The sequence below is a fragment of the Grammomys surdaster genome, unplaced genomic scaffold (genome assembly GCF_004785775.1).
Source record: "Grammomys surdaster isolate TR1022 unplaced genomic scaffold, NIH_TR_1.0 126086, whole genome shotgun sequence".
In the NCBI taxonomy this organism is placed as follows: domain Eukaryota; kingdom Metazoa; phylum Chordata; class Mammalia; order Rodentia; family Muridae; genus Grammomys; species Grammomys surdaster.
Genome location: NW_021620894.1, coordinates 1,893,751 through 1,917,575, shown reverse-complemented (window position 1 = coordinate 1,917,575; position 23,825 = coordinate 1,893,751). Strand labels below are relative to the sequence as shown.

At 37.1% G+C, this 23,825-nt stretch overlaps 3 protein-coding genes across 3 annotated transcripts; 2 read left to right on the top strand and 1 right to left on the bottom strand.

The window, feature by feature from the left end:
• Nucleotides 1-4,478: 4,478 nt before the first annotated feature.
• Nucleotides 4,479-5,411, top strand: LOC114611190 (olfactory receptor 8B3-like). The gene has a single exon (XM_028755839.1). The coding sequence runs from the start codon at nucleotides 4,479-4,481 to the stop codon at nucleotides 5,409-5,411; it is 933 nt and encodes a 310-aa protein (XP_028611672.1).
• A 9,779-nt stretch (nucleotides 5,412-15,190) lies between these two features.
• Nucleotides 15,191-16,123, top strand: LOC114611086 (olfactory receptor 8B8-like). The gene has a single exon (XM_028755731.1). It carries the CDS (start codon nucleotides 15,191-15,193, stop codon nucleotides 16,121-16,123), a length of 933 nt encoding a protein of 310 aa, XP_028611564.1.
• Nucleotides 16,124-22,562: 6,439 nt separating this feature from the next.
• LOC114611087 (olfactory receptor 8B8-like) lies at nucleotides 22,563-23,494 on the bottom strand. The gene has a single exon (XM_028755732.1). It carries the CDS (start codon nucleotides 23,492-23,494, stop codon nucleotides 22,565-22,567), a length of 930 nt encoding a protein of 309 aa, XP_028611565.1. The 3' UTR covers nucleotides 22,563-22,564.
• Nucleotides 23,495-23,825: the final 331 nt, after the last annotated feature.

The following is a 23,825-nucleotide window of genomic DNA, read 5'->3' as shown; positions in this document are numbered from 1 at the left end:
CGAGAAGGGAAACCTTTCGAAGAGAGTACTTTTAAAGTAATAATACAATTTTCAGACTCTTAAGTTTCTATTTAAGATATTGCATTTGTGTAAGCTGATGGGGGCACATTTGGGTACTTTTTAAAATCAGTGAAGTCCAACATATGTTGTATGCTTATCCTCTCTCTTAACTTCAATACAGTCTCAGATAGATCAACTAAAGCCAAAGAGTTCAGTAAATAGCCAGGGAGCAAGCTGTATCCAGCATTAAATGAGAACATGAGAGTCTCTTGAAGAAGGATTCAAAAAGACAAGTGATCTGCCAATCTATTTCATCATCGTAATGCGAAACACCTCCCAGTAGAAAGACCAATTTTAACTGTCACACTTTTATTACATTTGTAGAGACAAATAAATAATGTCCTTCACCTTAGAAGAAAGGCTTCTGTATCATGATTAATGTGCTTTTCTTTCATGGTTTTAGCCCCATAAATTTGAAATATATCCTGTTTGTATATGTTTCTAAGGTATACAGTTTGTCTGCATTCTTCCTAATAAAATTATACACATTTAACTCAAAGAGCCCAAGTGAGGATGTCTCAATCCCACTTGGATGAGAGAATATAGCAATCTCAGGGGGCAGAGGGAGGAAGGGAGGTTGGGACCTGGTTGGAAAAGCAGACACGGAGGGGAAGAAGGGAACATGATCAGGAATGAAGTTCTGAGGGCCAGCAGAAAGAATAGAAACAGGCAACCTTGGGAGTTAGGAGGTAGGGGGATGCTCTAGAATGTACCAGAGAGCTGGGAGGGAAGAGAACCTCAAGACTCAAAGAGAGAGACATTAGATGAAATGCCCTACAGTAGAGAGAGGGAACTTGTAGAGTCTACCTCCAGTAATAAGACATCAGGTGGAGGGATGGGGTTTCTATCCCACAGTCAAAAACTCTGACTTAGAATTGTTCCTGTCTAGAAGAACTGCAGGGACAAAAATGGAGAAGAGCCTGAAGGAAAGGAGGTCCAGTGACAGGCCCAAATTGGGATTCCTCAGGCCTGACGCTATTACTGAGGCTAAGGTGTGCTCACAAAAAGGGGTCTATCATGACTGCCCTCCAAAAGACTGAACAAGCAACTGAAAGAATCAGATGCAAGTATTTACACCCAACCAATGAAAAGAAACTGCTAACCCCTGTGGTTGAATTAGGGAAAAGCTGGTAAAGCTGAGGAGGAGGGCAACCCTGTGGGAAGATGAGCAGTTTCAAGTAACCTAGACCCCCCGAGATCTCTAGGGGTTGGGTTGGGGCTTAGTTAGAGAAGATGCACCTAACCTTCAGGAGACTGGAGGCCCCAGAGAATGGGGAGGTCTGGTGAAGTTCGGGGTATGATGATTGGGACATCCTTGTCGCGATGTGAGGAGGAGATATGGGATGTGAAACAGTCAGAGGATGGACTGGGAGGGGTATACAATCTAGACTGTTAATAAAGATTCAATTAAATATTTAAAAAATATTTATGGGCTTATTTTAAATAGTTTTCATATTTACATTTAATAAAATGGTTTGTAGTTTTTATATATGAATATTTTATGTATACTGTTAAATACACAAATTCAGGTCAAGATTATTTGTCTTCAAATTTGCCACTGTATATGTTTATCATAAATAACAACAGGAGACATAAGAAGACTTGTGTATAAAACCTATGATCCATTAAGCGTATTTCCTACGTATCTTCTCACATCTCATTTGATCTCAGCACCACAGTATTTATAGGCCCTTTTTGTAACCTACATTACTATCATATATACGTATATAAACACATTGTGGATATAGAACTTAACAATAGAAAAACACCATGGGTTTTTTTTTTTGCCTTAACTTGATTAATTTACATATTTCTGCATATATGTTTGTGTGTGTGTGTGTGTGTGTGTGTGTGTGTGCGCGCGCGCGTGCGCGCGCACAGCAGGAAAAATAATGGAAAGGTAGTCTGTTAGTTGGTGCCTGTGGGAGGGCTTGGGTTAAGAAAGGGGAACTGGTAAGATGATGCCGTTGTGTTCTGTTTTATTTTCTTAAAACTGTTTGGAGAATTTACTTATTTATTTTAATCTTTTTATTTTTTAATTAAGATGTAATTATATAATTTTCCACTTGCCTTTTCTAGTCTCCAACCTTTCCAAAGCACACAAGTACTTGTTCTGTCTGTGGGAAAAATTTAAAAAAGGCCGCCACGGCAGCACAAGCTTGCGCCGCCATGGCGGGTCCCACATCAGGGAAGAGGATCCTACGGTTCCAGCGGCCTGAGGGCCTTGGCGGCGGCAGGCCCCAGTAACACGAGGAAGTCCTTGGTTCCAAAAAGGTTTATTGACATGACGGTTAATAGATGGATCTAAGCGTACCCCCCAAAAACTCAGGGCCGTCCCGAGTTATATAGGGAGGGAGAAAGGGGGAGGATTAGGGGAGGATCTGGGGGAGGAATGTTTAATTTGCTCTGCCCTCTGGCCTTCATTAGTATGTAAATCTCTAGGGCTTGAGGCCTAAAGCCTGGCCTATGTGACTCTATGGAAATGTGGCTGTTTTCAGGATCCTAAATGATGGGAGGTACCGAACTCCTGCCGGTTCTCACGCAGAATTCCACGGAGAATCTCGGGGTTCTAAGTACCTGCTCAACCATGACCCAGGATACCCTTATACAGTCCCACACTCTCTAACATTCAGAGTTTCTATTTGCTTAATTGTAGTTACATATATATTAATATATCCTCAGAAATAGATTAAAATCAACCTCTCTGTCCATATAATGTCACATCTTTGCATGAATTTATGGCTGACCACTGAAGTTTGATAACCAACGTTTTTCAGATGAAAAAGAATATTTGTAGCACTATCAGAATATTTTAGTTGTCTTCATCCCTCTATCTAGGCTTGACGTCTTTGGATATGTCCATCTTGCTTGTGATATCCATGTTCAGAAATATTTTTTTACATAATGTCTATGATATTTCTGATAGCAGAGAACTGCTGGTAACTTTCTGATGCATGCTAAATTATTCAGACATAAAATTTAATGTCAGGATCAAGACATTGGGAAATTCACTAACATGAGGAAACAAGATAGAAAGAACCACACACTAAAGCATTCCCTTCTGAAATCAGGATAATTGGCAAAGAACAATCTATCTATCTACACTGGGGTGCAGGTCCTCTAGAGTGAATGGAAAGTATGAATATAATTGTGGGTCCCTAAGGAAATAAGTATCAAGATCCAGGGTACAACATAATTTCCTCACCTCCTTCTTCAATCTAAATGCTCTCCTTTGAGGAAAAACCTAGACAATCACTTAAACCTGCATATTAGAATGCACATCCCATATTTTAAGACCCCTTTTCTCTTCTTCCAGAAAAGATTCAAAGTCTTAATCACAAAAAAATGTCCTACAATTCAGAAATTAGTCAAGGAAAATTAAGTCTTGGGTATATCTTCCTTGAATTGAAGGATCTGACTCTTTGAATCTGAAATATTTATCTAGACAAACATGGATACATAGGAAAGTGAGAGACCTCAACTGTTTGGATTGAAAATTGTGATTTTCTGAGTTACAGGTATACTAAAAGCTCTCTCTCTCTCTCTCTCTCTCCCTCTCTCTCTCTCTCTCTTTCCTCTCACATTTACTCTCTGTCTTTCTCTTTCTCTCTTTCTCCTTCTACTTCCTCTCTCTTCTTATTTGTTCTTTAATGAATATTTGTTTCTTATTTTTATTTTTTGAAAACGTGTATGTTTCATTTAATGAATTGTGATTATAATTTTGTTTTCCCTAACACCTCTGGTGCCCTCCCAACTCATCAGTCCGAACTATCTCTTAATGTGTGAAAGAATTCAGGAAGTTTATTTTCTTATCTGTGCAAAATGAGACTTAAGTGAAATACTCTTCAGAAGGGAGTGTACAGTGAGATCAAAGCATTTTAAGAGGTGTTGGTTACAAATGGAGTTACAACATCTCTGATGATATTCTCCTACGTGGTCAGAACTCAAGTCTTCCAAATTCATCATTCTTTTCTATGGTGGCAGGAGACATCCTTCCCATAGTCCACACTTTTTCTTATAGTTTTAGATTAAGGATATGGTTTTCATTCATACTGCAGCAAAAGTGAATCTGCACTACCAAACAATACTATACCTTCCAGGCACCTGTTTCCTATTCTCACTGTTGTGGCAAGGCTCTACTGAAGGAAGAGAGGAGATGGGGGAAGGCTGAATCTTTTGTAGTGTATTTTTCCTGTATTTTGTAATATCTTTTATAAATAGCACTAAAATTCATATCATTTGATATGAGATTTAAGATAATTTATTTGAATCTACACCAGCTGCTTCTGTAGACATAGTCCTGACTGGAAGAAAGATTGACAACATACACTGTACAGCTGAGAAGAATCCAGGTCTGTGTGTATATTATCATCTAATACAGCTCTACTTTCTGTGTCCACAGGTTCTCTTAGAGAAGAATGGGTTTAGTAAATGTGTCTTCGGTGACTGAATTCATTCTGGTAGGATTAACTGACAAGGCTTATCTACAAATACCCTTGTTCTTTGGGTTTCTAGCAATGTACCTGGTCACTGCATTGGGAAATTTATCTTTGATAATACTAACTGTGCTGAATTCACATCTTCACACCCCTATGTACTTTTTCCTCTTTAACTTGTCCTTTGTGGACCTGTGCTATTCTTCTGTGTTCACTCCACAAATGCTGATGAACTTTATAACAAGAAAGAATACAATTTCTTACATGGAATGTATGACCCAACTGTATTTCTTTTGTTTTTTTGTCATTTCTGAGTGTTATGTGTTGACTTCAATGGCCTATGATCGCTATGTGGCCATCTGTAAACCACTGTTGTATAATCTTGTCATGTCCTCTAAATTATGTTTGAACTTAATGCTTGGTTCCTACTTTATTGCATTTTCTGAGTCTGTAGCTCACACTGTTTGTATAATGAGACTGACTTTCTGTGATGCTAACACCATCAACCACTACTTCTGTGATATTCCTCCTTTGCTCCAGCTTTCCTGCACGTCTACATACATCAACAAGCTTGTAGTTTTTGTTGCTTCTAGCATCAATATCATTGTTCCCATTTCAACTATATTTATTTCCTATGGTTTTATTCTCTCCAGCATCTTCCATATCCGTTCTTCTGAGGGCAGATCCAAAGCTTTCAACACCTGCAGCTCACACATCATTGCTGCTTTTCTGTTCTTTGGTTCAGGTGCATTTACGTATTTCCAATCCTCCTCAGCTGAGAATATGGATGAAGGAAAAATCTCTTCTCTCTTTTATACTAATGTGATACCCATGATAAATCCTCTACTCTATAGCTTGAGGAACAAAGATATTAAAGTAGCCCTGAGGAAAACCCTGCGCAAGAAGAACCTGTGACTGTATGATGTTGTCTTTATGCATTATAGTTTTTGCACAAAGATAGTTTCTACTTATAAGAAATATTTCAGTGCATGATTTTACCTAGTTTTTTCCCAATAATTATTGTACTTAGTTCCAGTTTTGAACAGTCAGAAACCCTTAATGTAATTACATAGCCTAGTATGTATTTTTTAACATAAAATAGAATCTTCTACATTTCGGTTTATAATATTCAGAGTTTGTTTTCTTCATTCTTTGCAATTTCTATCATTTTCCACTGTTTAAATTGTCATTATTTATTTAAAAATAATGCAACTGAAACAATTTACATATTTCTGCCCACTCATTGAAAACTTATCTTTATTCCTTTTAAAATCTTGAATAGTTCTTCAAAAGGTCAAATGAAATAAGGCTAGTTTCTAGTGGATGTGGGTTTCTAATTTTGAATGTATGTTTTTGGATGTGTAATTTGAATATCTAACATCTGTTCTGTTTTTACATCTTCCATTATAAAGCAACATATTCATTTCAACTGTCAATGTGACTGACTTTAATTATTCATTATCAATAGTTTAGTGAAAAAGTGTATAATTCTGTAATTGTTGCAAGTTTCAATCATGCTATTAATTCACATACTATTTTCTATGTGTGTAGTTTTATTGTTTAGGAAATACAAAGGGTTAATCTTTGAAACCTTATTATTGTTTGTCTGTGAAGGACACAAATCTAGGGTTGTAGAAGTGGTCACTTTATTTTGGAATGTTGTTTTTGTTTTTGTTTTTTTAACATGGGTTTGAATTCTTCTACAAAATTAAAAACGGAATAATTTGAATGTTTTAAGGGTCTAATACTTCAAGAAAAGAAGATCTGGGAGAGAATGAGAGCCAACAACAGTCATTAGACTAGCAGCCAAGAAGACAGATAGTAAATAAATAAGAGCCCTTTCCTTCAAAGATTCCCTGAGGTTATTCTGAAAATCATATTTCTATGTAAACTTTAACTTTCTTCTGCAGAGCTTTGCAAATATTTTATTGTTTTATTAATCTCACATTATCCTTCACACTAACAATGACCATACATGAGTAGTGTTTTGAATAATGAAGACTGTTTTATTGGGAAATGAAGAAGGCTATATTTGTTTTGTTCAACTAGCATGAGGAGAGCCAGTCCAAGGAATCAGTATCATATGGTCATTGAGACTCCAGTTAAGAAATAGGCTTTCAGACACTGAAGGCCAGAATATGGTAACCTCTTTCTATGGCTTCTCTTATGAATATGGATGTGAATGCACACGGGTGCCTAAGTACACACACACACACACACACATGCACCAAGTACACATACCACAAATACACGTAAAACAAGTAGACCACAAATTCATAAAGATACACACACACATGGAGAGAGAATAAATATTTTGTGTTTAGTCTTGTCTGTATAGACTCAGTGTGGGCTTTATATTTCTATGACTAGTTATTAAAAAATTGTGACAAAGTTTAACAATAAATGATTAATTGATAAAATGTATCTTTTAATGCGATGAATAAAGTGTGCTGTAAATGAACAATGGTAACTCTGAAAATGGCATACTAAAAGGAAATAAAAATATTAAGACAAAATAAGAAAATTACTTAAAATAACAACCATGGAAAAGAGATCATTCAACACTGGCTCTGGGCTAAGCATTATATTGACAAATCTTTTGAAATTTCTATTCATGATAGAACTGTAAGTACTAGACACAGTCATTGGGCAAGAAAAATCAATAGAAGTTACTAAACTAGCATGCAGAACATTTATTTCTCTTTGTAGGGGCAATAAACCTGTGTCTAAAGTTCTAATGAGTCAAAAATTTTATAATAATAGGAACATTTAATAAAAAATAAATATCAGCAGATACTCTCTGTTCTACCACAGGCCACACCTTTCAATAAACCAGGTAGGCTGCCTTCAGATCTTATCCATGGTGGTGGTTTGAATATACTTGGCCCGTGGAATTTGCACTATTAAGAGATATGCCCTTGTTGGAATACGTATGGCCTTCTTGGAAGAAGTGTGTAGTCAGGCTTTGGAAGGTTCCTTTGTTCAATCTCTGCCCAGTGGGGAAAAAATCTCTCATTCTAGCTGACTACAGAAGACAATTTCACCTTCTGGTTGCCTTTGGATCAAGATATAGAACTCTTGTCTCTTCTTGCACCATGCCTGCCTGCACACTGCCATGTTTCCACCATGATAATAACGGACTGACCCTCTGAAACTGTAAGGCAGCCCCAGTTAAATGTCCTTTATAGGAATTGCCTTCATCATGGTGTCGCCTAAGAGCAATAATAACGCAATTATGGCACCCATTCTATGTGTAACTCCAGACCCATCCTTAGCACTGCCAGAGAATACCAGTTGCAGTTTTTCATCTTCTTCTCCATACTTCCTATGAATCCCTTAGATCATCTCTGCCTAGATTTCCCCTATCTCATTCTCCAGTACTGGTGAGCACTCTACCTATGAATTTACCATTCAAGCTGGACACTAAAGTTGGTGACACTTAGCTAACACACTCTGAAAATCCAAAAAGAAAACAGAAGCAAAGCAAGCGTACACATACTCAACCACAACAAACCCATAATTCAGCACCTAGACTATAATCACCCTGAACCATATGCCTAAATGCCAGCATAAGAACACAATAAATATCAGGTGTGGGGAGGATGGAGAGAGAGAGAGAGAGAGAGAGAGAGAGAGAGAGAGAGAGAGAGAGAGAAGAAGGAGGAGGAGGAGGAGGAGGAGGGAGGGAGGGAAGGAAGGAGGGAGGGAAGAGGGAGGAAAGGAGGGAGGGAGGAAGAGAAAGAGAGAGAGAGAGAGAGAGAGAGAGAGAGAGAGAGAGAGAGAGAGAGCTAGGGAAGACAACTGGAATGGGGGAAACATCTCTGGGATGGGCTAGAAATGGAGGAAAATAGAATCTTTCAGGAATTTATAAGGATGACCATAGCTAAGACTCCTAGTGGTGGGTGATACAGAGCATGAACTGGCCTTATCCTGTATTCAGGCAAGACTTTTGGTAGAACTATTGAGACACCAACCCATCCACAAAACCTTTGACCTACAACTTGCCTTGCCCATAAGATATGCCAAGATAAAAGTGACATAGAAATTATGGAAGTAGCCAATAAATGACTGGTCCAGCTCGAGACCCATGACATGAGAAGGAACCAAACCCTAACATTCCCTGAGGAATCAGGAACAAGAATCTAGAAAGCCTACAAACCTATGATAGAACCAAAAATGAATAGCAAAAAAACTCAGTAAAATTATTCCCAATAATATTTTACTATATTCATAGATTAGTGACTAGCCGTATTGTCATTAGGGAAGCTTCACCTAACAACTGATGGAAACAGATACAGAAACCCAGGCTAAAAATTAGGTGGAGCTTGGGGAATCTTGTGAAAGAAAAGGGGAAGCATTGTAGAAGCCAGAAGGTTCAAGGGCACCACAAGAAAACCCACAGAATCAACTAACCTGGGTCCATCGGGCCTCATAGAGACCGAACCAACAACTAGGGATCCTGTGTGGAACTATGTTTGGCCCTCTGCATATATGTTACAGTTGTGTAGCTTGATCTTCTTATGGGACTCCATGGGAGTAGGACCTGTCACTGACTGTTGGCTTTCTGTGGACACTTTTCTTCTACTGGTTTGGCTTATCCAGCCTTAATAGAAAAGGAGGTATCTAGTCTTATAGCAACATGATATGCCATGGCTGGTTAATATCATCAAGGCAGGCCTTTTTTCTAGGAGATAGAAAGAAGTGGGTGGGTAGAGAAATGGGGGGTGGGTAGAGCATTGGGAGGAAAGAAACAACAAACACATATCAACATTAAACATTACCTTGGGGTAAAGAGTGGAAAAAGATATTTAAAGTAAACAGACATATGAAGCAAGTTGGTGTAGCCATTTTAATATCTAACAAATAGATTGGAAACCAAAATTAATCAAAAATGATGTGAAAGTGCACTACATATTCATCAAAAAATCACCAAGATAACATTTCAGCCTTAACATATATGCCTCCAACACAAGGCCACCTATTTATTTATTTATTTATTTATTTATTTATTTTAAACTCTGGATTTTATTCTCACCTGGTCCATCCCATACTGTTCCACATCCCATACCTCCTCCCACCCTCTATTAATTAAAGAAGAGAAATCCAGAGTTTAAGCAGGTGAATACAGCATAGTAGACTAGCTAAAAAAATAATAATTTTGAAAAATTATCTGAATTATTTCCATTTCAGCTATTGCTGCCCCATCTTGGTCCCTCCTCCCACAGTTCCTTGTCCCATTCCTCCTCCTTGACTCCAAGAGGGTGCCCCTTCCCCATGAGACATTTCCCTGGGATCTTAAGTCTCTCCAAGATTAGGCAAATGTTCTCTGAGTCCAGAAAATGCTGTCCTCTACTATGTATGTGCCAAGGCCGTTTTTGTGTACTGCCTGATTGGTGGGTCAGTCTCTGCACATTCCATGGGGCCCTGTTTAGTTGAGACTGCTGGTATTCCTATGAGAGTGCCCTTCTCTTCAGCTTCTTCAATCCAGGTGTAGGTATCTACACTGGCCTGTCAGCTGCTGGTAGAGCCTCTCAGAGGACAGCCATGTTAGGTTTCTGTCTTGAGTCTCTTCTTAATTTTTGTCCCTGCAGATCTTTTAGACAGAAACAGTTCTGGGTCAGAAATTTTGACTGTGGGTAAGTAACCCGACCCTCCACTTGAGGCCCTTTCTATCTACTGAAGATAGTCTCTCTAAGTTCCCTCTCCCCACTGTTGGGCATTTTGGCTAAAGTCACCTCCATTGAGTCCTGAGAATCTCTCAACTCCCTGGTCTCTATTACTTTCTAGAGGATTCTTCCCCACAGACTGCATATTTCCATTCATTCTTCTGGCCTTTTGGCCTTCTCTCCTGTTCCCATTCTATCTGATCCGATTCCTTCTTTCTCTTCCCCTCCCCTCTTCCACCCAGTATCCTCTATCTCCCATGGTGATTATTTTCCCCCCTTGTAAGTAGGACTGAAGCATCCACTCTTGAGTCTTTATGCTTGTTACACTTCTTATGGTCTGTGAGTTGATTGTAAACTGGTATAACCACTCTGGTGGCGCACGCCATTAATCCTAGCACTTGGGAGGCAGAGGCAGGCGGATTTCTGAGTTTGAGGCCAGCCTGGTCTACAGAGTGAGTTCCAGGACAGCCAGGGCTACACAGAGAAACCCTGTCTTGAAAAAAAAAAACCACTCTGGAAATCAATCTGCTAGATCCTCAAAAAATTAGAAATAGTTCTACCTGAAGACCCAGCTTTACCACTCTTGGGCCTACATGCAAAAGATACCTCACCATACCACAAGGATGCATGCTCCACTATGTCCACAGCAGCCTAGTTTGTAATAGCCAGAAGTTAGAAGCAACCCAAACATCTCTCAACTAAAAAATGGATACAGAAAATGTGGTTCATTTACTCAATGCAATGTTATTCGGCTATTAAAATTGAGGACATCATGAATTTTCAGGCTAAATGGATGGAACTAGAAAATTTCATCCTGATTGAAGTAACGTAGACCCAAAAGGAAATGCATGGTATGTGCTTACTGATAAGTGGATATTATCCAAAACATACAGAATACATAATACCATTCTTTGAAGAAGATATGATAATATAAATAAGTAGCCCTCAGAATTCTACCAGGGAACTCCTGCAGCTGATAAACATTTTCAGCAAAGTTGCTGGATACAAAATTAAGTCATTAGTCTTCCATTATAAAAATAACAAAACAATTGAGAAAGAAAATAAGGAAACAGCACTCTTTACAATAGCCACAAATAATATAAAATATCTTGAAGGTAATTCTAAACAAGCAAGTGAAAGACTTGTATAATTAAAACTTTAAGTCTTTAAAAATATAAATAGAAGATCCCATATGCTCATGGAGAGTTTGCATTAGCATGGCAAAATGGTCATCCTTCCAAAAGAAATCTAAGGATTCATTGCTATTCCCATCAAAACTCCAACACAGTTTTAAAAGACCGTCAAAAGATAATACTCAACTTCGTATGAAAAACTATAACATCTAGGATAGCTACAACTCTTCTATACAAGAAATGAACATCTGGAGGTATCATTATCCTGTATTTCCAGCTGTACCACAGATCTATAGTAAAACAAAATAACAAAAAAGAAACAAACAAAAAAAATTTCATGGTACTGCCATAAAACCAGACATGTTTATTAATGGCATCAAATCAAGGACCCAGAAATAAAACCATACACCTATAGACACGTAATTTTTTGACAAAGAAGCCAAAACCATACAATGAAAATATAAAAGCATCATCAACGAATATTGTTATCTAACTAGATATCAGCATATATTGGAATTTAAATTGATCCATGTCTATCATCCTGAAAACAATTTCAACACAAAATTAGCTACACTGAACCTAATAGAAGAGAAAATTAGCTTTGAACTTGTTGACAGAAGAGAAAATTTCCTGAGCAGAACACAGATCACACAGATGACACTGCAATCAACAAAGAAACCTCATGAAACTCAGAAACTTCTGTAAGGCAAAGGACAAAACAGCAGCCCACAAAATGGGAAAGGATTTCACCAACCCCACATCTGACAGGAGGCTAACATCTAAGATATGTAAAGAATTCAAGGAACTAAACATTGATCAGTAATCCAAGTAAAAATTGTGGTACAGTTTTAAACATAATTCTCAACAGAGGACTCTCAAATACCTGAGAAACAATGAAAGAAATGTTAAACATCCTTAGCCAATAGGGAAAGGCCAATCAAATGATTTTGAAGTTACAGCTTACTCCTGTCAGAATGGCTTTGATCAATAACAAGAGTGACAGCTCATGCTGGTGAGGATGTGGAGCAAAGAAAACACTATTCCATTATTGGTGAAAATGCAAACTCCTACAACCACATGGAAACCAACATAGAAGTTCCTCAGAAAATTGGGAATTGATCTACCTCATGACCCAGTTATACCATTCCTGTACATATACACAAAGGATGCTTCATTCTGCAATGACACCATCTCAACTACATTCATACTATCTTTATTCATAATAGCCAGATATAGGAAGCAAGTAACCTAGTAGTCCTTCCAAAAGTGTGTTGGTGGTGGTGGTGGTTTTGCTGTTGTTTGATTTTAGTAATGTTGGATTTATAAAATGAATATTGATGTCTTTGATTCTCTCCACCTTATGGGAAGAATTTGAAAAATTACTCATGTTTTGTATGTTTGAGTACAGCATTCACGGTTTATTGGTTTGTTTGTTTTGTTTTGTTTTGTTTTGTTTTGTTTTGTTTCAGGTGGCTGCCAGACACACCCTGTGTGCGAGATTGTCACCAACTGTATAGCAGTATCCAAGTAAGTTTCATCTTGATATATCACCTACTTCTTTCTACACTGGAGAGATGCTTTGAGATGGCATACATAGAAGTTTTCATATCTAATGTCTTTGACACTTTTGGTGTAGAAGCTGTGATGATGACCAGTCCACATCCCTGGACCTATTATTACTAGAACTGAAAACCAGGTCACTGCATTTTACTTTGCATCAATACTTCACTATATCCTAGAATCCTAGCTAGTAGCCAAAGATCTTGTTAATCCACAGAACATTTATGGCATTAAAAGTACTACGCACATTTTTCTCCTATAGGAAGAAAGTGGGGTGGGAGAGCTTGAGATTTTTCAAACTTTACTTCTGTATTGAGCTGAGAGTATTAACTATGCCTGATTCAGCCTCCGTCACTTTCCACTTGCATTGATGTTTAGACTGTATACTGTGTTTTCCTAAAAATCCACTGAGACAGGTCAGATAGAAAATAATTTATAGATGACCTGTGAACAAGATGTGGCACAGGTTGTACATATTTGTGCTCCATTCCTTTCCCAGGGTGTTCATCCTAATTTTGTGTTGCTATGTCAATAATAGTGCATGGTACGAATGTAGCTTCTTTTTCCTACTAGATACAGTGTGGCCAGTTTCATGGAAGACCAGGATGCAAGAACCCCATGACTAATTGTCAGACTACTCACAAATGATGAATACATAATTGTTGCTCAGTTGCTGTGTTAATGGAGGATTCCGTACTGCCTGTTCCATCTCCTTGCTGAATTAAAAATGATTTATTTTTTTCATTCTCCCTGGAGAATGCTCAATCCCTCAAGTGAAGGAAACATCAATCCCCTAAGGAAATGATGACATAGGAAGGTCCAAGTTGTAGCTGTAAGCCACTTATCTCCCTATTACACATGAAAACTATACTCTAGAGAAGTGTAATTTAGTAACTACTCAGCTTATAAGGGAGTGCACAATAGCATTAATAGCACATTGAAACTCTGACTTATCAAAGGTAAATATGAAGATAATTTTTCTCCGCTACTTGAAATGACCATAATTTATGATAAGTTATGAGTTTTAGTTTAGCTATACTAACAGAATATACTAGAGATGTATCTAGGATGAAGCTCTTCTTCTAGCACCAAACAAGTAGGTAGACAATGAGGAAACATCACATTTTTACTCAATAAGTAAGAAGTTCTGAATTCAATTCACATTACTGTTTTGCTTTGGGACTGAAGTCCAAAGAACTAAGATATATCAGTCACTATTTTCTACTTTGTGCTGTACTGAGACTCAAGTGAGACTGATTTAAGTATCAGCTCAAAGTATGACATGGAGACTGTTCAAAGACGTTTAGAACCTTAGAATAGAGAGGAGATTTAAGAAGATCCTTCGTTTTGGACAGAACTTCACTATTCTTCATTCAAGAATATTTTCTACCACATGGGAGTAGCTAAAATTTTCTAAAACTATTCCTTATGCTTTAGAACAATATGCTGATCTCATTTCCTCAAAGTCTAACCTGTGTAAGAGACCAACACACACTGTCAGGGTATATACATCTCCAATCTTATCAATGAGGAGAGATTCAAGAGTAGGAAAACCAATGATGGTAACTGTGGTTGTATCTTGGTTCTGCTCTCTTCTTTCTGGTCTTTGGATAATCTATTTTTTCACAGAAAGCATTGACAGTCATCTACGGAATGAATGTGATAATGCAGTTACTTATGTTGTTGATAATTGAGGGCAGAGATAGTAAAAAGCCAGAGGACAGATGAATATAAGGAAAAAGTATCTTCTGGGCACAGCAGGGCAATTGCATACACAAACTTAAAGTAACTGTGACAGAATGCACAAGATCTCTATGAGCTCAATCCAGACAAAATCCGTGCACAGAAAGAGGAGTGAGTCAAGAGGCTCTACCCTTAGCTAAGAGCTATTGGCAATTGTAAGCTGCTGGGAGGAGAATCAGACTGCTTTAAGAGTATAGCTTCTTGTAAGCAAACCATGCTCCAGCAGGACACACTAACAATAATATATGATCAAAACAAAAGTACATGATTAAGAATAAAAAAGACATGAAGTAGGGTAGGTAGAAAAAGAGAGGGTAAATATGATCAAAATAGGTATTAAATAATAGTGTGTGTGTGTGTATTTGTGTGTGTGGAGAGAGAGAGAGAGAGAGACAGAGAGATAGAGACAGAGAGAGACAGACACACACAGAGAGAGAAAGTAAAAAGCATTTAAATGAGAGAAACACCACAATTAAAGGAAAAATTTATGTTGTTGCTACTCTATATGTTTGAAAGACTGTTGTGATTATAGTTGTATTTTCTTCTAATGTGATTTTCCTTGGCCTGTGCTCATAAATTCCTTTAATGAAGAATGGATTTTGAAAACAGCTCTTCCGTGACTGAGTTCATTCTGGTGGGATTAACCAAAGAACCTGATCTCCAGTGCCCTCTTTTCATCCTGTTTCTAGTGATGTATATCCTCACTGTGCTGGGAAATCTGGGTTTGATTAGTTTAATTGTACGAAATTCTCACCTTCATACCCCAATGTACTTTTTCCTCTTTAACTTGTCCTTTGTTGACCTCTGGTACTCTTCTGTGTTCACACCCAAAATGCTGATGAGCTTTATATCAGAGGAAAATATCATTTCCTATAGAGGATGCATGACCCAGCTTTTCTTTTTCAGTTTTTTCTGTATTTCTGAATGTTATGTGCTGACTGTAATGGCCTATGATCGCTATGTGGCCATCTGTAATCCGCTATTGTACAATATTGTTATGTCTCCTAAATTATGTTTTAACCTCATACTTGGCTCATATACGATGGCATTTGCTAGTGCCATGGCTCACACAGGATGCATGCTGAGACTGACCTTCTGCAGTGCCAACACCATCAATCACTACTTCTGCGACATACCCCCTTTGCTTCAGCTCTCCTGCACCAGCACCTATGTCAATGAGTTGGAGGTTTTTGTTGTTATAGGTATCAACATCATTGTGCCCAGCATCACCATCTTTATCTCTTATGGCTTCATCCTCTCAAGTATCTTTCATATCAGCTCCAAGGAGGGCAGGTCCAAGGCCTTCAGCACCTGCAGTTCCCACATAATTGCAGTTTCTTTGTTCTTTGGATCAGGTGCATTTATGTATCTCAAACCATCTTCTGCTGAGTCAATGAATGAAAGTAAAATCTCCTCTGTCTTTTACACCAATACAGTTCCTCTGTTGAATCCCTTAATCTACAGCTTGAGAAACAAAGATGTTAAAATTGCCTTGATAAAGACCCTGAGTAAGAGAAAGTGTTGATCTGAAAGAGTGTCCTTTCTCGTGTAGCTATTGGGCTTAGAATTCCAGTTCTATTAGTTTCATTTGTGTGGCCATTTTCATATATTTTTGTTTGTTTGTTTGTTTGTTTGTTTGTTTGTAGGGTGAAAGAAATTGAAATCTCATTTCAATAATTTATTTGTTTTTCTTATAGATAATGAATTTTTTTCCTTACCACTGCCATAATTTTTCTTCTTGTTTCACATGTAAATTAAGAACTCTAGTGGAGAAATTTAGGTATTCAAAAGTATGATAATTTTTGCCATTTCCTCCTGTGAATAACGATTAATATTTGACAACCATGTCACTTAATGTGTAAAGGAAGTAGATGAACTCAGTTGTACCAGCTTTCAGAAACATGTGTTTACAGTATACAGAATGTTTCTATTCTGGTTATTCCTTCCTTTATTGGAAGATATTTTCTTTACAAAGCTGAAATGAAAGGCTCCAGAGTAAATTCAATTTGCCTGCCCACTTATATATTCAAATAACTATGAATTATGAATGAATTAGTTTTCTGCAAAGAACTCTATTAATTTGTTGAGTCTTTTTTTTTTTTTTTTGGTCAGGAGTTTTAGGCATGATTTTGAGCCAGAAATATTTGGAATCGCCAACTAACATAAGATATTTAAGCTTTTTAAAAAGTATTTAGAGAATAACCTAAGTTATGATAATATTGTTCATGGAATAAGATGCTTAACTATTATTATTTAAAACAAAATCTGACTATCTTTAAAATACTAAACCTAAGATTATCAAAATGCAATTTAAGCATTTTAAAGATAACATAAATATCTTGTTATTGTTTAATTTTTCTAAATGTCAGTATATTCTTTTGATTTTTTCTTTCATTATTATTTATCATTCTATTTGTTTACGTCTCAAATGATATCCCACTTCCCTGTTACCCCCTCCATTAACCCCCCATCCCATGATATCCTACTTCCTGTTTACCCTTTTGCCATCCCCTCATGCCACATCTGCCCTCCTCCTCCCTTTTACCTGTCTAAGAGTTCCCCCACCCACCCACACTCTCCCGCCCCACTGCTTCAGCATCCCCCTACTCTGTGGCATTAAACCTCCTGAGGTCCAAGGTCCTCCCTTCTTGTTATCTGGCAAGGCCATCCTCTACTACATAGTTACCTGGATCCTTTTTAGCATTTTGAAATTTAGCAGAAAAAAATCTTTGGTCTATTATCATAGTCTTTTGACATTACTAAATCCTTGACTTACACTTTAGACAGTTCATTCCATTCATCTCTCTAAAACCAATATTTACCTGTTTGATATTTCCTTAACAATTAATTTTTACATATATTTCAATATATAGACATAAAATACATGTATAAGTATTGGAAAATATTATTTAGTGTTTATTTCTTGATTAGCACTTTTTTGTTTTGTTTTTTTCAAGACAGGGTTTCTCTGTGTAGGCCTGGCTGTCTTGGAACTCACTCTGTAGACCAGGCTGGCCTTGAACTCAGAAATCCGCCTGCCTCTGTCTCCCAAGTGCTGGGATAAAGGTGTGCACTACCACTGTCCGGATTTAGCACTTTCTTTTTTAAAATGTGTATATATGTAGGTACTTGAATGAATGTAGGTTCACCATGGACATACAGGAGTCCACAAGGGTCAAAAGAGGGGATAAGATGAACAGGACTAGAGTTACTGAAGATTATGAGCTTCCATGTGAGCTCAATAAAATGGACTCAAGTCTTCTACAAGAGCAATAAGGGCTTTCAACAACTGAGCCATACCTTTTGAGGCAATAAAATTATTTTCTTTGCTGAATGAAAGTGTATCTAGTAAGTATATCTCTGCTACCTTGTAGCTTTAAGCATTTTGTAATCTTTGATCCACATATTTCCCTCTTTCCAACTGCATTATATCATCCTTCTTTATCCTTTTACCTAAGTCCTAAGTGCCTGGAAACACCTTTGAATTGCCTAAGACTGAACAAAGTTTTCTTTATGGGTTTCGATTGCACTGATCATTTTTTCCTGTTGTAACATGTATAGAACTCACAGTGAATTATGCTCGTATATGTTTGTCAATTTGAATAAAGTGCAACTAAAAGCTAAATCTATCTTTTTAAATAAATTGGTTATTTATAGAGAAAACTCTTGTGGATATGTATTATAGAAAATAAAATGGATGAAAGAAATGGTCAATTTCCATCTCCACCCTACCCCCACACACATAATAGAATGGATTAAAAAAAATGAAGTAAAGAGTTTTAAAAATCAACTAACACAAAACAGATACTGATAGTAAAAGGTTGTGCTTATTTTTCTTGCATGATGTAGTTGGAATTCCACAATTACCAGGTCTACAATGTGAAAAATTGTCTTAGCCTTCCATGATATTTGTCAGAAAAAATAGATATTGACTTTGTACGTGTATTGTTAGAGTCTCCGTTCTTTAGATACTGACATGTTTATTTGCAATATTATATATCATTGATTCATATGTGTATCATCATCATCATCTTTCTTCAACATCTTTCTTTAAAATTAAAAAAATGGCTTTATAATAAAAATTTGAAAAAACAAAACAAACAAAACGAAAAATCAAATAATACACTGAAATTAACCAGAGCCAACCTCTATATGTTGCAATGAACTTCCTATACAGTTTTAATAGGCAATTTGAAGCTGTGGATCTTCGCATTAAATTTTACCCTTTTACTTTTGGATATGGATATATATTGATGAATGTATCCACCAACAAAAATTAAGAATCTGTATCAGAACTAGTACTACAAAAAACCATTAGCTTTGTGTATATCATCTTTCTATTTTCTTTTTATTTATTTTCCTCTCTTACATCTCAACAATACTTCCCTCCCCCTCCACTCTTCCCAGACCACACCCTACCTTCCCATCTTTCCCAGATTCACAACTACTCTGTTTCTTTTCAGAAAAGAGCCAGCAGCCCAGTAGGAGGGAAAGGGTTCCAATAATCAGAAAAAGAGTCAGAGACACTCCCTCTCCCACTGTAAGGAGTTCCCCAAATCTTCAAGCTAAACAAAGATAGCATATATGCAGAGGACCTATCACAGACCCGTACAGGCTCTGTGGTTGCTGCTGCATCGCTGTGAGCCCCTATGAACCCTGCCTAGTTAGTTATGTGGACCCTATTCTAGTGGAGTCCTCAATCCTTCTGGCTTCTATAATCCCTCTTCCTCCTCTTCCCCTCAATCTAATGTTTGGTTGTGGGTCTCTGAATCTGCTCCCACCAGCTTCCTGAGGAAGCCTCTCTAATAAGAGTTGGGCTAGGCACTAATCTATTAAGATGGCAGAATACCTTTAGGAATCATTTCATTGAACTTTATGTTTTTATTTTAGTACTTTATCATTTTATTATTTTTTTATTTATTTACCTATTTTAGCATGCATATTTTAATAAACCCTGGCACAGGGTTCCTTCCAGCCTTAGACCATTTATGTTCCTGGATTTAAGACACACACATAGCCTTATATTTTAATATGCCTTAAGCAGTTTAATAGCTGGGCAAGTGCCTATCCTCCATGCTGTTAGAATCTATGTTCCCATCTATAATTCTGAGTTACTACTTACTAATTTTTATCTTCTATCTTGGCTGCTTTTCAACCAATTAAGCAGCCTTCCTGCATATTTTTTTCTCCTTTCCTGCATACACTTCTCCTCTCCTCATGGTCCCAAATCTGGCAAAACTAAATCCTGTCTCTTTCTCTTCTTCCCAGCTGTTGGCTGCTGGTATCTTTATTTACCAATCACAATTAACTGCAGGCTGGTTCCCAGAAACTATCTCTTGCAGATAGTTTTGAGAGATCTTAATTAGCATTAGAATACAAGTAGGCTTTATTTGTTTGTTTGTTTGTTTGTTTATTAGCAGTTGTGTTTGGTTCTACTATATGTCGCTGGGTTATTCAGCTTATGATTCTTGCCAATTTTGGCAGGGTAGGGTGTAAGATCCCTTTTGTGGCTTTGGTCTCATTAGACCAATCATTGATAGATCACTCTCACAGGTTGGACAGGTTGTAGGTCCAAGTGATTGTGGTTGGGTCTGTGTTCCAGTTCTAGCAGTTTCCACTTGCCTAGGTACAGAAGATTGCTGGTTCAGGCTCTATATTCTCCAGTTCTAGGAGTCCTTGCTAGGCTAAATTATTGCCCCCTAAATGCCCCATATTTCAGTAGTCTTTTCCTGTACTCTCTCCCTCTATCCTTCCCTCCTCCATCAATTTTTTTTCTGTTTCTATGCCCACCCACTCCGGTCTACCCACAAAGTCTATCTTGTTTTTCCTTCCCACATAAATCCTTAAATCCCTCACTCGACCCCTCCTTGTTACTTAGCCTTAGCCTTTCTGGATCTGTGGGTTGTGGCATGATTATCTTTCACTTAAATGCTGATTTCCGTTTATAAGCCAGTACACATCATGTTTGTTTTTCTTGCTCTCTTATTGCCTCACTAAGGGTGGTTTTCTTCTAGTTTCAACCATTTGACTGCAAATTTCATGCCTTCTTTTTGTTGTTGTTGTTGTTCTAACAGGTGAGTAATATTCCTTTGTGTAAATGTACCACATTTTCATTATCCGTTCTTTAGTTGATAACGTCTAGGTTGTTTGCAGCTTCTGGTATTATGAATAAAGTTGGTATGAAAATACCTGAACAAGTGTATTATTGGTAGGATGGAGCATCTTTTGGGTATATGCCCAGGATTGGTAAAGCTGGGTCTTTAGGTAGATCTATTTCCAATTTTCTGAGGAGCCATTGCATTGATTTTTATATTGGCTGTAGGAGCCTGTACTCCCACCAGGGAAGGAAGTTCCCTTTGCTACACATCCTTGTGAAAGCACGAGCTGTCATTTGTGTCATTTATCTTATGCATTTCATCTGGTATAAGATGGAATCTCTAAGTCGTTTAGACTTGCATTTCCTTGATGTATCATCTTTCAATCTATTTATATTGAACTAAAAGCTTGGGACAACATTGAAATGTAAATAAATTTTAAAAAATTCAACTAATAAAAATATTAAGCTCTGATATGAACTTTGAAGTACACTTTAAGAAAGTATTGTTTCCGATTTAATCTGAAAACCGGGTATAATCACTATATGCGATAATCTGTGACTTACAAACATTTTCGTTAAGAGTGTGTATGCATTACAGTCCTCAATAGCTTTTGTTTTACATTGTCCAGTATTCCCTATCTTGTTAGTGCCTTGAATTCCCTAGAATAGTTTCACTTCTAGTTTTAAAACATATGCAGACTTAGTTTCATAAACCTATATCAAATGCAGGAATCATAAATAAGAGAATATCTAATGAATGGACATTAATATAAACATACATAGTAAATTCATACTTTTTATTTATCCTAGCTAATTCCCTAATAATGACACAGAAAGACCAAGATTTATTTAAGGCTTTACTACAATATGTAAGTAGTTATTTTGATCTCTTTTAATCCCCTAAACTAATTTGACTACCTCCCAGGCCAAATCCCCATATTACTTGTATTGGATTTTCCTTGCTTCAGCTTAATTCTCATCGACATCTTCCTCCTTCCTTCTTGTGGCTCATCTGATTCTGTCTTCCTCTCTCCATCACCTTCTCTTGTCTAGCCGAAATCCCACCCTATTCTCTTTTCTGCTCAACCATTGAGTAAATAGCTTTTACTGACAAGGCAGAGAATAAACGGTAAGCATTGTTTTCACAAACTTGAGACAGGAGATTCATGACATAATCATTACAGTGCTAAGTCCAAATTGAAACGAGCTAGGATGGCAGAGAAAGCAACAATTAAATAACACAAGAATGATCTTTATACAGCACAAAAAAATATTATGCCTACAAGAAAAATATGACATTGGTCTTTCTGACTAACTCTTAATTTGCTCAGAATAATTATCTTCCATTGTATATATTTTCCTGCAAATAACCTAACTTTGCTTTCCTTTATGGCTGAAAATATTCCTATGTATAAATATATATTTTCTTCAGCCATTTCTTTGTTGTTTGATATGTTAATTGGTCTATACTATATCTATTGTGACTGGTTCTAAAATGAACACTGCTGTACAGGTATTTCTATAATATATTGATTTGGAATCCTTCAGGTAAATGCCAGGGAGTAGTGGCCCTTATAGAAGATCTGTTTTTTTCATTTTTTGAGAAATTTCCATGTTCATTCAATATAAGCAAGATACCTTACATTCATTCAAGCAGTATATATGGCCTCCCTTTTGTCCACAACCTTACCAATATCTGAAGTTTTTAATTCTTCATCTTTTGTAAATAAAATTATATAAAATACAATTTACATATTAAGTAACACTATAGTAGAAAAATTGCACAAAGTTTCAAGGAAAAGGAAAAATAAATTCAGGTTACCAAACTCCATTCTTCCCCCAATATTCAAAATTTTCTAATGATTGTGACTAAAACATTCTGCTCAGGGTTTTTTTCAACCCAACATTGACATCTTGATTCCTCAAGCTGTAGATTAGAGGGTTCATCATGGGAACCACAATGCTGTAAAATATGGAAGAGAACTTTGCCTCATTCATAGATACAGCTGAAGAAGGTTTTAGGTACATAAATGCACTCGAACCAAAGAACATAGAAACAGCAATTATGTGGGAACTGCAAGTACTGAAGGCTTTGGACCTGCCTGAAGTGGATCTGATTTTGAGGATGCTGGAGAGGATGAAACCATAAGAGGCAAAGATGATGAGAGTGGGCACGATGATGTCTTTTCCTGTTACAATGAACAACTCTATCTCATTGACATAGGTGCTGGTGCAGGAGAGTTGCAGCAAAGGGAGGAGATCACAGAAGTAATGGTTGATGGTGTTTCTATCACAAAAGGTCAGTCTCATTACACAACCTGTGTGGATCATGGCACCTGAAAATCCCATGAAATATGAACCAAGAATAAGATAGGAACACACCTTTGGAGACATGGCAACACCATACAAGAGTGGGTTGCAAATAGCCACATAGCGATCATAGGCCATTGCTGTCAGCACATAACACTCAGAAATTGCAAAAAAGCCAAAGAAGTAGAACTGGGTCATACACCCCATGTAAGAAATAACATTCTTGTCTAGTTCAAAGTTCATCAGCATTTTGGGTGTGATCAAAGAAGAATAGCAAAGGTCTATGAAGGACAGGTTAAAGAGAAAAAAGTACATGGGTGTATGAAGATGAGAATTCAGCACAATTAAAATTATCAAAGTCAAATTTCCAAATGCAGTTATCAAATACATTACTAGAAAAATTAGGAACAGGGGAATTTGGAGGTCAGGCTGGTCTGTTAAGCCCAAGAGAATGAATTCAGTTACAATAGAGACATTTACCAGAGCCATTCTTCTTTCAAGAATCTGTAGAGACCTAAGAGAACCTCACAGAACTTCCAATAGTATCTTCTCTCACAGAGTGGAGATGTGAGCAGGGGGTGTCTGGAAAGAACAATCTGGTATCAGTGAAATCATTTCTCATACTATCATGAAGTAAAATGACAATTGCTTCCCCATGTTAGAATCTCAATGGTAGATATAGTTGAAAAATATATTCATAACTTTCCATCTTCCTAAGACTGAGGACCTTTTGTGCTAAAATGACTAATTGATCAAAGAAATGGATGAAATTAAATTGAGAGGATAGAATTCTTTATTCTCATTTCTCTTTATTCTTGCG

Excerpts from the sequence above, each read along its gene's own strand:
- LOC114611190 (XM_028755839.1), top strand. The coding sequence starts at position 4,479 with ATGGGTTTAGTAAATGTGTCTTCGGTGACTGAATTCATTCTGGTAGGA.
- LOC114611086 (XM_028755731.1), top strand. The coding sequence starts at position 15,191 with ATGGATTTTGAAAACAGCTCTTCCGTGACTGAGTTCATTCTGGTGGGA.
- LOC114611087 (XM_028755732.1), bottom strand. The coding sequence starts at position 23,494 with ATGGCTCTGGTAAATGTCTCTATTGTAACTGAATTCATTCTCTTGGGC.